The sequence below is a fragment of the Sciurus carolinensis genome, chromosome 10, assembly GCF_902686445.1.
Source record: "Sciurus carolinensis chromosome 10, mSciCar1.2, whole genome shotgun sequence".
Classification (NCBI taxonomy): domain Eukaryota; kingdom Metazoa; phylum Chordata; class Mammalia; order Rodentia; family Sciuridae; genus Sciurus; species Sciurus carolinensis.
The window spans coordinates 43,272,557-43,285,634 of NC_062222.1; the positions used below are offsets into that span (position 1 = coordinate 43,272,557).

At 35.9% G+C, this 13,078-nt stretch overlaps 1 protein-coding gene across 18 annotated transcripts in view; it reads left to right on the forward strand.

Moving 5' to 3' along the window:
• Positions 1-13,078, forward strand: part of Camk2d (calcium/calmodulin dependent protein kinase II delta) — a 301,010-nt gene that overhangs the window by 230,301 nt on the left and 57,631 nt on the right. For all 18 annotated transcript variants that reach the window (XM_047566259.1, XM_047566254.1, XM_047566260.1 and 15 more), the window contains exons 7-8: positions 187-289; positions 7,680-7,763. In XM_047566259.1, the coding sequence (XP_047422215.1) occupies positions 187-289; positions 7,680-7,763 (187 nt within the window). The remainder of the gene's footprint in view (positions 1-186; positions 290-7,679; positions 7,764-13,078) is intronic.

The window sequence follows — 13,078 nt, forward strand, 5'->3', positions numbered from 1 at the left end:
ATCATTTTTAATCATTTCTAACCATGTTTTCCCTGCGATTTAGGAATGGCAGTCTCCAGGAGAGACGACAGTGCATGACATTTTTTTTCCTCCCCTAATCTTGTAAAAATACTGTTAGTTTTGTATAACCACTTAAAATAGGTTCTCACTTCAGTCTCTCTTTTTTTTTTTTCCTTCTAAATAAAGCCTGAGAATTTGCTTTTAGCTAGCAAATCCAAGGGAGCAGCTGTGAAATTGGCAGACTTTGGCTTAGCCATTGAAGTTCAAGGAGACCAGCAGGCATGGTTTGGTAAGTAGGGTCCCTCTCCTTCATGCTATCTAAAATCTTTTGGATTCTAACTCTTGACTCCTACTCTCATTTCCTAGCCAAAATAAAGTGGAAATGTTCATCCCAGAAACATCTTAACTAATCTTAAAATCTACAGAGATATTAAATGAAACTTTAGAATGTATATATAAATAGTTAAGGAAAAATACTAATGGGAAATCAAGAATACACATACTTTTTTCTTAAAAGGATGGAGAGAAAATAGAATTAATAGGAAGGTCATAATATACAAAGAGTACTTTTTCTGAGAGGAAGTTGATTTTCCACATACAACTTCGTATAATGCTAAAGACCACTGTGTAAATAGTAGGTACTCAGAAAATACAAACTATCTCACATATTTTATTAGTAATTAAATATTTTTATATATTTTGTCATGGACTTACTGTATTTCATCTCAATTGTCTTCTATTTTGTTAATGTGCCAGTTTTTTTCATGAAAATTCTGATAATTGTGAAATTCCTAAATGGTGAAAATTCTGTTTCTATGTAGAGGTGGAAAGCTATGAAACCTTTCCTCAACCATCTTAAGAATCCTGGCCAATACTCCTCTAAACAAAAGATAGACTAACAAGAGAAAGCATAACAGATTTATTTTATTTAATCAAAGTTTTACATGATGTGAAATAAAGACCCAAAGACTTGTGGAAAGTGTTCTATTTTTATGCTACTTTTGATAAAAAAATGGACAGACATGTAGAAATGTCATATCCAAAGAGGACATGACCTGATGATAATAGATTCAAAGGGGAACCCACCAGGGCCTGTCTTTCTGAATTCTTCTTGGCCTCTCTGTGCCTTCCTGGATATAAGGCAGAGCAGGACCTCTTTTGAAATGAGGGTCTTGTAATCTGCTGTCAGACAAAGTAGGTCAGAGGATTTCTTTGTGGCCAACTCTTACACAGAAGGATAGAGGAAACTAAAAGCGGTTCAAATATCTGTGACCCGACTTCAGCAAGAAGAATCATTGTTTCCATGACTAAGCTTGGGGTAGAGAAACAGGAGGAAGAAGGGCAAAGATCTTGCTTCTGAGCCCTTACCTTCAATTCAAAGTGCCCATCATGCCAAGGTACCATACATTGGGATACTGTAACCCTGAGCTCCAACGTTTATAATTAGGAAAGAAATCAACTCTAAATAAACTCTAGCCATGCTTGTGGATTATTCCAATATTCAGCCAGATAATTTCTTTGTTCATTGATTTTCTTATGCCTCTCTTTTTCTGCCATTTCCCAGTATTACCTGATTGTTCATATTGAATTCTAAAATATAATCTTTCCCCAAGCCTCAGTCTTATTTTCTTCTATTTTTAATGTGTTGAAGTTAGGCAATTTTTTAATGCCTTTTCTTCAGATTTCTGTTTTCTCTGAATAACAACAGCACAAACAGAAAGAGAACCCAAACAGTACAAAAAGTACTTACTTCTTTTGTTTACTGTGCAAATGCTTCTCTGTATCCCTATCATGCAGCATCTCCTACGTATACATAGCTCCTAGGATCCCCAGTATCTTTCTAATCTGCCCCAGCTAGTTAATGGAAGTAGGTGACCTGGCAACCTTCCCACATCTCCTTGGCCAGGAACCTAATTCAGGACCTTATTTTCTGCTGTCTGTCCTTTGTCAAGAGTTCTGTTATCCTGATGACAATCTTTCCCAAGTTAAATGCCACCTTTTACATTAAGCATCTCCATACTGCACTCCACTCCCAATGGATTTAAAACCTTCAAACTTGTCATTTAGTTTGTCATGTTTTGACATTGAAATAAACTTGTCCTTGTTAACTGCAAACTGAAAGAAAGCAAGACCTAGATTTAGTTCTGGAAATTGGAGATGTAGATATACTGCTATATTCTGGGGAAGAGTGTGGTGGATACAGATAAAGAATATATTGTAATGAGTTAGAGGTTCAACAGGAAGTAGTGAGCTACCACAGAGATGGGCAAAGCAAATTACTAGAGGTACTTAAAATTAAATAAAAGACGCTGGCCCTGGAGGAGTTGAGGCTTTTGCGCCAATAACAATTTATGATGCAGGGTGAAAGTAACTCACCATAGACATCCATGAGGTGCCCTGGTAACACAGGGGAGAAAGTATGAAATTCCACCTCTGGAGAAAGTGGGTTAACACCTATGGTTGTATCAGCGATAAATGGGTATTTGTCCATTGGAGCATGGGGAGATAAAAGCATTCCAGACTGAGGGATCAGCATATGCAAATACTTGGGGACATGAAACTATTTTTCTATTACAGCATTAACAAGAAGTTTGAATCAGCTAAAGTGTAGTAAACTAGGATGAGTGGTAGTTAATAAGGTAAGAGTTTTCTTTTTTTTTTTTTTTTTTTTCCTTTTCAAGGCTTGATTTCTTTTTTAAACTTAGAGGTTTCAGGAGTCTGGTGAGAAATTTTTAGTAAAGAAGGATGTAATTGTGTTTAAATTATATAATAGTGATTTAAGCAGCAGTGTGGAGGATGGTTTAAGGATAGTTAACCCGAAAGCAAAGATTTTGGCTAAGGCAGTCATTCAAATTATGCATGCTGCTGCCAGTTTGAACTAGGGCATATAGAAGAACAGGCAAATTCCACAGTACAGACAGGGACTCTGGACTTTAGGAGGATCTGTTTAGAAGAAATGAAAGTCCCAGATATTGGGTTGCAGTACAGGATTCTAGTCCTGTCTAGAGTAAAGCAGGATCCCACTTCATGAGAGACTTGTACGAGGCAGGAGGCTGAAATAGGAACTTAGTCCCAGGGATATAATCACGGGGACTGGCTGCAGGGTGATGATGATTGGATACCAGGAATAACACAGAGGCCTTTGTTATCAGAGCTGAGGCTCAACATGAACCCCAGCAACACTGGCTTGATGACAAGAGTGTAGGCATTGTGTTCCTTAAATCTTTTCTGTTATGAACTCTGTGTTTCATGTGTCTGCTAGATCTCATGTAGAGGACTATGCAGTGGGCAGGGTAGAGGTAGAGGGATTTTGAATCATAATTCCTGAACTTACATTCCAACTCTGGTTTTTAATAGCTGAATATCATTGTGTAAGTCTCTTCATTCTGTTGGGCCACTGTCCTGTGTCTAAACAGGGATCATGAACATTCCTTCACTGCACTGTTAGGAAATGAGGTGCAGTAGTCCATGGGAACACAGCTAGGCTATAAATGAAGTTTTCAAAATCATCTTGGTGCACAACGGTGTCACAGTGCTTTGCCTATTCAGCGAAAGTTGTTTAGTGAAACAATGAACAAAAAACTGTATCAGTTAGTGAATCCAGTAGCATTCAAATAAAAGTACATGGAATTTCAGATTGTGACCATTCATTTCTAAAAGAAAGTTGGTCACAGAGAAACAGCAATAGATCAACAGGAAAATTCCACTTTTCATCAGTATGTGCTTTCAACAGTTAAGATCTTGTAATACCTGTAAAGACTTGAAACAGATGCATGTTAACTTTCAAGGAGATTTAGCATTTTAGAAGGGTAGAAACTTAGTTTCCAAGTTTAAGAAAATATGCATTTCTTATCTCTCTCTCCTTCCCTCCCACTCTTCCCAAGTTCAAGTAAATCCTCATAGTACCTAAAGGAAGCATGTGGTATACTGTAGTTCTTTTGAATATACTATAGATAGATAGAGAATAGAGATATGTTTTAATAAGCATGACTTGTTTTGATATCTATTCATTATTATCTGCCATCATGGTCTCATTTTTTTGACTGATTAGTTTTATCTTTTAAAATGTAATATCAATATTTGGAGGAGAAAAAACGTTATTTTACCAAAAAAAATAGCATAACATGACTCTTTGTTATGTGTTATGTCAGTGCTTCAGGCTTTTGTATAAGTTTATCTGAAAAAAACCTAAGTAACCCAAAATGCTAGACCACCCTATGTTACTACCTTTAATAAGATGGCAGAAATTTTATCAAAGAGAATTACCAAATACAGTCTGTTTCTCCTATGAAACCAGAAATAATATATGTAATATATTTCTAACATTTGGTTGCTGCTAGAAAAAATGAAAAAGTAGAAAACAGGATAACTACTGCCATCTTGCTTCTTGATATTATGTCTCTTGTTTTAAATATTAAGGTTATTTTTGAAAAAATGGCAATAGGTTACAATGGATACATTTTCAACAGTAAGTAATTCTGTTTTCTCTTTGTTTTATAAGTTTGATATTCCTCTTGGTTTTCCTGAATAAGAAACATATGCTATCCCTGAAGAAGACAGTCTCTGATTAATTTCCCTGTTAAGAGCATATATCCTAATAACATAATAATCCTAGATTCTTAAGGATTTAATCTCTCATTAAAGACAGCTTTATCAAAGAATTAAATTATGCCTTTTGCTGGTAAATGGATGGAACTGGATACTATCATGCTAAGTGAAATAAGCCAATCCCCAAAAACCAAAGGGCAAATGTTCTCTCTGATATGTAGATACTAACACACAATAAGGCAGAGACGGGGCAGAATAGAAGTTCATTGGATCAGACAAGGGAGATGATGAACGGAGGGGAGGGGGCATGGAAATAAGAAAGACAATGGACTGAATTGGAAATAACTTTCCTGTGTTCACATATGAATATACTACCAGTGTAGCGCCACATCATGTAAAACCACAAGAATGGGAATTTATACTCCATGTATGTATAATATGTCAAAATGCATTCTATTGTCATATATAACTAAAAAGAATAAAAAATAATAATAATAAAAGGTAGGTAAATGAAGGGGAAAAAAGACAACTTTATCTATGATACCCCGATTACTGAGATCACATTGTACAGTGCATTACTCCCCAATGTCCGTTCATGCATTTGGATGTATACATCATTGTTCTTAGGAGTAGGAACCCACTGACTGCTCAAGTCATGGTCATTCTAAATAAGAATGAGCCTGATGGTGTTTAGCATTTTAATCTCCAAAGGCATTTTCTAAAAATTTATATTTAAAATCAGATTTTCATTTTTTACATTTAGTGACTTACTTCCCTATCTTTTCTAGGGAGAATATCATTAATGTTTCTTGCTCTTGGCCATATAAGTTATATGAGATATACATTTAAGTTTACTAATTTTAGATAGTAGAGTATAGATTGTATATAAAAAAGTGGCTGAAATTCAGAATAATAAAGGATCACTGAGAACTGAAGGCATCTAAAGAATGTTCTAAGAGGAAATAATTTAGAGCCACTCTGTGTTAGAGAAAAAAATATTGAGATTCAAAAAATAGAAAAAGTACCATCAAGGTTGAGATTGAGAAATTTACTCTTAAGAGACCTTAAAGGGATCAATCAAGTCCTGTACTTAGAAGGACCATAAATCACGTTGAATGAGTGAGGGAAGCTGATGAGAAGGGATTTCAAAGTGTGAAACTCAGGACATCGAATTTACACTGGACTTTGGCATGAATTTCTCATTGGATTCTCTTTGTGTCTCATGTCTCAAGGAGGTGGGATGGGAATGGGGAGGGCAGGTATGGCATACCAGCTGTGCTGTGAAGTCCTTTGCAATGATTGTGCCCATCCCTACCTTGGAGCTGACTCCACATGACACCTTCAGGTAATTCTCAAGGCAGTGGAACCTTCAGGTAATTCTCTTAGGTAGAACCACCTTCAGAGGATTAGCAGTAGCCTACCCAAAACTCAAAGTGTACATACAGGTCTTGTCTGAGAGTCCCTTCTCACTGTCCACTCATCTTCTCATCTTCCTCCAAAACAAAGGAAGAGAAAAGTAATGGGAATTTAAAAATGGGGCTGAGGGTGAGTGCAAAAATCCTTTGCCTCATTTCCTAACCTATTTTTTCTCAGAGAAGTAACTATGTTGTATGTGTTCTTTTTTTTTATATACCTCTTTGTTTATTGTTTGTACTTAATAAGTATAAATTTGTCACAGAATCGAGGGTACTTTGCAAGCCAATAAATATACAGTGTGCTTCAATAGTGATTTGTGTTTGGAGGAATTCCTGATTACATATCCTTTTAAAAAGATGTTTTCAGGGGGGAAGGGAAAAAATAACAGAATGAATCAAGCAACATTACCCTATGTAAATTTATGATTATACAAATGGTATGCCTTTACGCCATGTACAGAGAAACAACATGTATCCCATTTGTTTACATTAAAAAAAAGATATTCATATTATATTAAGTGAAAAAGTTCTAAAATTATAATATTATTTGTAACATTTTAGTATTTATGCATAGTCATGTATCTGTAGGCATTAAAATATCTATATGACCGATAAAAAAAAAAGATGTTTTCAGTTTTCATTTGTGCTTTTCAAGAAAACTTTCAAATGAAAATAACTATATGTAGTAATCTTAAGATAATTTTTATCTGAAAAACTACTATTTTCAGAAATAAGAAATATTTTACTCTAGAGTCTAGCTATAGATTTGTTATGGTAGTGCACCTTATTGAATTCTACATTGATTTATGTAATATAAAACTTCATTTTTCTATCTAATCTCTCTTACCAGATCATCGCTTAATGAAAGTCTAGTTGGTACATGTTCAATAGTGACGCATTTGAATGTTCCTTAGTCTTCTCTTTAGTTGCTAGTTACAAGTACACCCTGATATTTTATTAGTACATATTGAGTTCCCAGGTATATTTTGGGCTTATTTCTTCTCCCGATGAGTTTTTTAGTTACTTTTAGTTCCATCTACTACCCTCATTGCCCTACACCCAATAGACTCATGTCCTTAGTGTTTGTGTTTTATTACCTTCTATTTTATAGGTGACTCCTCATAATAAAATTATTTAGATATCATGATAACTATCATCATTTGCAAAGTTCTAATCCTATCTCCAGTTTTTTCCTTATTTATTTTCAGATTTTTAACTTCCATATAAGTGATATTAGGACTACTAACCAAAAAGTGGCCCCAATAATGACTATGCAGCACAGTAGATTGATTTCCATATCTGGATAAAAGGTGTATTTTTGTGTTTTTCAAATGAACTATGGGACAGGATAGACTAGTGTTAATTACTATAAAGAAAAACTAGCCTGGTACAGTGACACACACCTATTAATCCCAGTGGCTCAGGAGGCCAAGTCAGGAGGATGGTGAGTTCAAAGCCAGCCTCTGTAAGACTCTGAATCCAAATAAAATATAAAATGGGCTGGGATTGTGGCTCGGTGGTTAAGTGCCCCTGGGTTCAATCCCTGGTAGCATGCTCCCTGTCCCCCAAAAACCTGAACTAGTCTACATTACTTTAGGACTCTGGGACCTTGCTTCATATGGTAAAGAAGCCACTAAAAAGTTTTCTTTCTTAGTTTTCTTTATCATATTGATTTTGTCAAGTTAATACCGAATAATAAACTTCTGTTTTCCCTAGGTTTTGCTGGCACACCTGGATATCTTTCTCCAGAAGTTTTACGTAAAGATCCTTATGGAAAACCAGTGGATATGTGGGCATGTGGTAAGGAATCATATTTTTAAAAAAATATTGTGTTACCCTCATGTCTTAATCTTTTGGGGCTATTATAGCAAACTATCAGAGACTGGATGGTTTAAACAGCAAATAAATGATTTCTTACAGTAGAGGCTGGGAAGGATAAGATTGAGGTGCTACAGATTCAATGTCTGCGGAGGACCTGCTTCTTAGTTTGTAAACAGCCATCTTTTGGTGGGGTGGGGTGGGAGGGCGGTGGGATCTCTTATGTAGAAAGGGATAATGGAGCTTCTCCAGGGTGTCTTTCACAAGGCTTTCGTTCCATTCATGAGGTCTTTAGCCTACCAAAGGTCCCACCTCCTAATACCATCACATTGGGGGTTAGGATTTCAGCATATGAATTTAGGCAGTCCATAAATATTTGTTCTCTTGTTTTAATTTAAAATAGTATCTTTTACTTTAGTTGATACTCTCTAGTGATCAATTCAGAATGTCTTAGAAGAGATTCTCAAACCTTTGTCTACAATAATGTATCTGGAGATCCAATTAAAGCTCAGATTGCTGTTTTTCTGATTCATTAGTTCTGGGGTGGGAACATTGACATTTTGAGCAAGTTCTCAGGTGATACTAATGCGTTGGTCTCAGTAACACCTTGACAACAGGGATGTGAAGCACCCCTCATAGGGGTCATGTGTTTATGCTCCTATCCTCCCAAATGATCCAACCAACTCTTCCAACAAATGTCACATTTTCCCAGGAAGCCTGGCAAGGATAAAAGTGAACTTGGAAAATAATTAAATTGACCATCCTATGGGTTCTGAATTCTGCTTTAGGCCTTTATCAGTCAATTCTATCAAGGAAGTGTCCTGTGCAGACTCAAAAATATATTACTAGAAGAATTTCCACTTCATTTATATACTGGAGTTTCTTCATTTCAAAATAAGTGAAAGGCTGAAATAAAGGGAATACAACAGGACACTCTGAAATAGTTTTCTACTAAGGTTATCAGCACAAATTAGTCCTCAAAGTTCTTTAGTGTCATTGCATCAGATCTATAAATAGGTGTTTAACTACCATAGTTTGGCTTTAGTGTGCTGCAGACAGATTTCGTTTCCTTTGGTTTGTCAGCAAACCTGGAAGGAGTTGATTTTTTTTTTAAATTTATTTCTAGATTCTTAAAATAACTTGCTGGATTTGGTTTTAATTTTAAATAGAAAGAAAGAAAAGTTGTTCATGGCCCCTACTTCATAGTGATAGATAATCCCATCCTGTATTTATCAGTTTTATATGCTTAGAAACAACAACTTAGTATTTAATCTTAAACTGATTGAATCTTAAGTTTTCAGAATTAGCTCCATGCCTATGAAGGCAGTTACAAGCAGAGAACTATATTAGTAGTCACAGCACCTAAGTTCAAGTCTTTGCACCTACTCTCCCTCTGTAATATCTCTGTGCTGGTTTCTTTACCTGTAAAATAAGATTATCCAGAGTGGGAGGGTCTTAGGCACACTTGAAAGGAAAACATGTTGTAACCTCTAAAGCAATGTAAAATGCAAACAGCCATTATTACTCTAAAAGACTGGAAATGGCATGTACTTAAAGGATGAGGTCTTAAGTGGGTCCAAGTTCTGTCTTTCTTCTGTCTACCTGAGAGTATCTGCTGAGCATGAACTCTTAAATGCCTTTGAGTTAAAGCACTATTGCAAAATGTTCTTATTCAAATCTAAAGCTAATGGCAGACAGCTGGAATATATTTCTCTTGCAATAAATTAGCTCCCAGCACAGGTCTGTTTTTGCTGACGACCTTAAAAAGCAGCAGAATGGCCCTAGTGTCAGGTAGACAGTGATGGATTTTGTGGAGGGTAGAGTCATATTTATGTGAAGTATAGAAGGGTGTAGGTGTTTGAACCTTGAGCAATAAAGGGATAGAATATGGTATGGTTGATCAGTAATGAGGGGAAGGAGGACTGGCCTCAGGGCATTTCATGGTCTTTCTTTGCCTGCTTGTCAGAAGGTCATCTCCAGTCTCCCCTGCCCTCCTTCTTTATCCCTCCTTGTTTTCCTAGTTTCCTTCCTATTTTCTGCCTTTTGCCTCCCTGCTCCCCTCTCATCTGATTCATGGGTAGGAGGTGGTAGGTGCAGTGGTTAAGAGAACACCCTTGCTGTATTTAAATATTCAAAGAATTTAAATAATTTTATTCTTCTGTTTAAAACATTTTTCATGGGCTGGGGAGATAGCTCAGTTGGTAGAGTGCTTGCCTTATAAGCACAAGGCCCTGGGTTTGATCCCCAGCACCACAAAAAAAAAGAAAATTTCACAATATATAACTTTTATTGGTATTGAAAAATATCAGATCCTTTAAAAATAAATGTAAAAAAAAAACCTGATATCTTTGCACTGGGGATTGTTCCTTTGGTTGCACAGCAGAATCCATGATGATTCATGTACATATGGAGCTATCCAAAGGTCACCTGGGCCCTGGGACTGGGTAGATCTGTAGTGAGCATAGACACTGCATTTTTAATAACCTTTGATATATCATCAGGGCTTGGACCCACTATCTTACCTCACTAAGCACACTATGTTCAACTTTAATATCACTGTGGTAAATTCAAATCCACTTGATATCTGAATTTTCTGTTCAAATACATTTCCATAATGCAGCTTATGTATCTAACCTTTTAAAACAGTGAAGTATCATTTCATAATAATATTTCATATCTGTGAAATAGGAGATCACTTATAGGACCAAAGCTATCAACTGGAAAAAGATAGGCATCTCAAAGTTTTCAAAGAGTCTAGCTGTGGCCTCACCTTTCACCCTTTGTTTCACTCTATACTCTCCTTACCTTTGCTTTCTTCACAGTGTTCTGCAATCAGTGGGCCCCTTGTCACAAGCTCTAATTAAAGCACATATTTGCAGTTAGTTCCCATTTTGGGGGGGGGATCATGTGCTTCTCTAAATTGTGTGCCTAGAAATGTGCTGGGGATTACACAGCTTACTATGATATTTTAATTAGATTTTCTAATATGTTATGTTTGGGGAAATGACCACTACTGAGAACATCACATTGAATGTTTATGTTACTTTTCCTGTTCACTGCTGTTGGTTTGGAATTGCCAATTTTTTTTCATTTTTATTATGTCTTCTCACTCAGGTGACATGAAAATTATATTACACTAATTGTATTTATAAGATGCTACACCCTTGCTCATTACTGTTGTAATAACCACCAAAACAATGTGTGTGTTACTTGATTGCTTTTAGGTTATGGCTTACCATGAGGGAAACTTTTTCAACTATGAGTCAGCACTAGCTCTTGCCAATTAGTCGTTCTTTTTAAGAGTAGACTTAAAAAATAAAAGTAAGAAATGACACAATTCAGATAACAAAGGAAATGCAAAACAATCCACTTAGGAGAGTGGCAGCCAGTCTTCTATGTGAATTAATCTATGAGCATTTATTATAGCAGGTTCTTTGTCATTTTGGCAGTTGACACAGAGCAAAGTGAAGCACAGCATCAATATAGTGACTAAAAGAGGTCTGTACATTATTTTTATTAGAAACATGCAGTTACCTGCACACAGGAAATCTCAAATGCCACCATTACCTTGCTTTTGTGATCTCACACAGAGTATGATCTGACCTATACTTGGTCTTTGAAAACAACTAGTCCATTACTGGAAATAATGTAAAGAATAGACATTAATGCAGCAAGAACTGTGTTCCACAATTAACAATAGTAAATTGATTTTGATGGCTTTCTTGTATATATAGCTGCTTCCACAATTATTTATACATGTCACTTGATCACTAGTTTGTAACAGAGCTCATTCTACAATCTAGCTTAAAAAGGAAGAAAAGATGGAAGGTAGGCAAGAAAGTAGGAGGGAAGAGGGAAGACAGGAAAGTTGTTCTCACAAACATAGGCACCTCCCTCACACCACATATGTTATCTTATTACCTCTCTATCTTATTTAGCTATCACTCTAAACAGTTATAAGTGATGATAAATTAGCAACTGTTAATTTGAAATTTTGTGGAAAAAGTTTGTCCTTTTATGGTATAATGAATTTAGGTTCAGCAATGGCATGATTTCTGGGACTAGCCTTTTCATACATCAACTGGAATAAGTCAATATGGGGCACTTTAATCATTTTGAAATCTCAAGCCCACTGGGCAATTTGTTGCCACTGTGAGTTTTGTGATTCCCTTACACTAAGCTATCACAGGTTTGCTTCAAAAATTTAGAAGGGTTTTCTGCCTTCATTCGTTATCACTCATATCTTCAACAGTCTTCAACCTCTGTGGCCTTACTCCCAAACATAATCTTTACTAATATCCTCTTATGCTGAACTTATTATTGCCTTAAATCTCTCCATATTTAGGAAGTGTAGTCTCCCTAACTTGGTGTTTTTTCAAACTGAGGGTCACAGATTATATCTTCAAAGTCACCTGCATTGCTTATCAGAAGTACAGCTTCCTGGGATCTACCCTAGACTGCTGAATTAAACTCTCGAGGGTCATATAATCCAGCAGTATTACTGCTGGGTATATATTCAAAAAATTGAAAGCAGAGTCTTACAGAAATATTTGCACATCTATGTTCACAATAGCGCTATCCACAATAACTGATGGGTGGAAGCAAGCAAATGTCCATCAACAGATGAAGAGAGTAAACAAAATGAGGTGTATACAGACAGTAGAATATTTTCAGTCTTAAAAAGAAAGGAAATTTTATCACATTCTACAACAAGGATGAACCCTCTGGACATTCTACTAAACAAAATAGGCCAATTGCAAGAAAGCGAATATGTCATGATACCATTCATATGGTGTATCTGAAATAGTCAAGTTCATAGAAACAGGAAGTAGAAAGGTAGTTACCAAGGACTAAGGGGAGAGGGAATTAGTATTTTGTGGGTATGGGGTTTCACTGTTGCAAGAAAAAAATAAGTTCTGGAGGTCTGCTTCGTCACATTGTGAAGGTATTTAACTCTCCTGAACTATACACTTAAAAAAGTGTGCTTGTATCTAATATATAATTTAATGTTATATGTTTAAATTTAACGTTATGTGGTTTTTACTACAATAGAAAAATAAAAATGACTCTCTGGGTTGAGGTTCAAGAATTTTCATTTTAACAAGTTTTTTGATATATACCAACATGGAGCAACACTCTACCCTAGCTAGTTGCAACTTCCTTTAGGAAAGCAGATTTTGAGACTCTCATAGTATGGCAGAAGTTGCATACAGGTGGTATCTTAGTCAGCTTAGGATGCTCTAATGAAGTAGTATAAACTACTAGTTCTAGTTGTTGGAAGTCTAAGATAAGGGTGC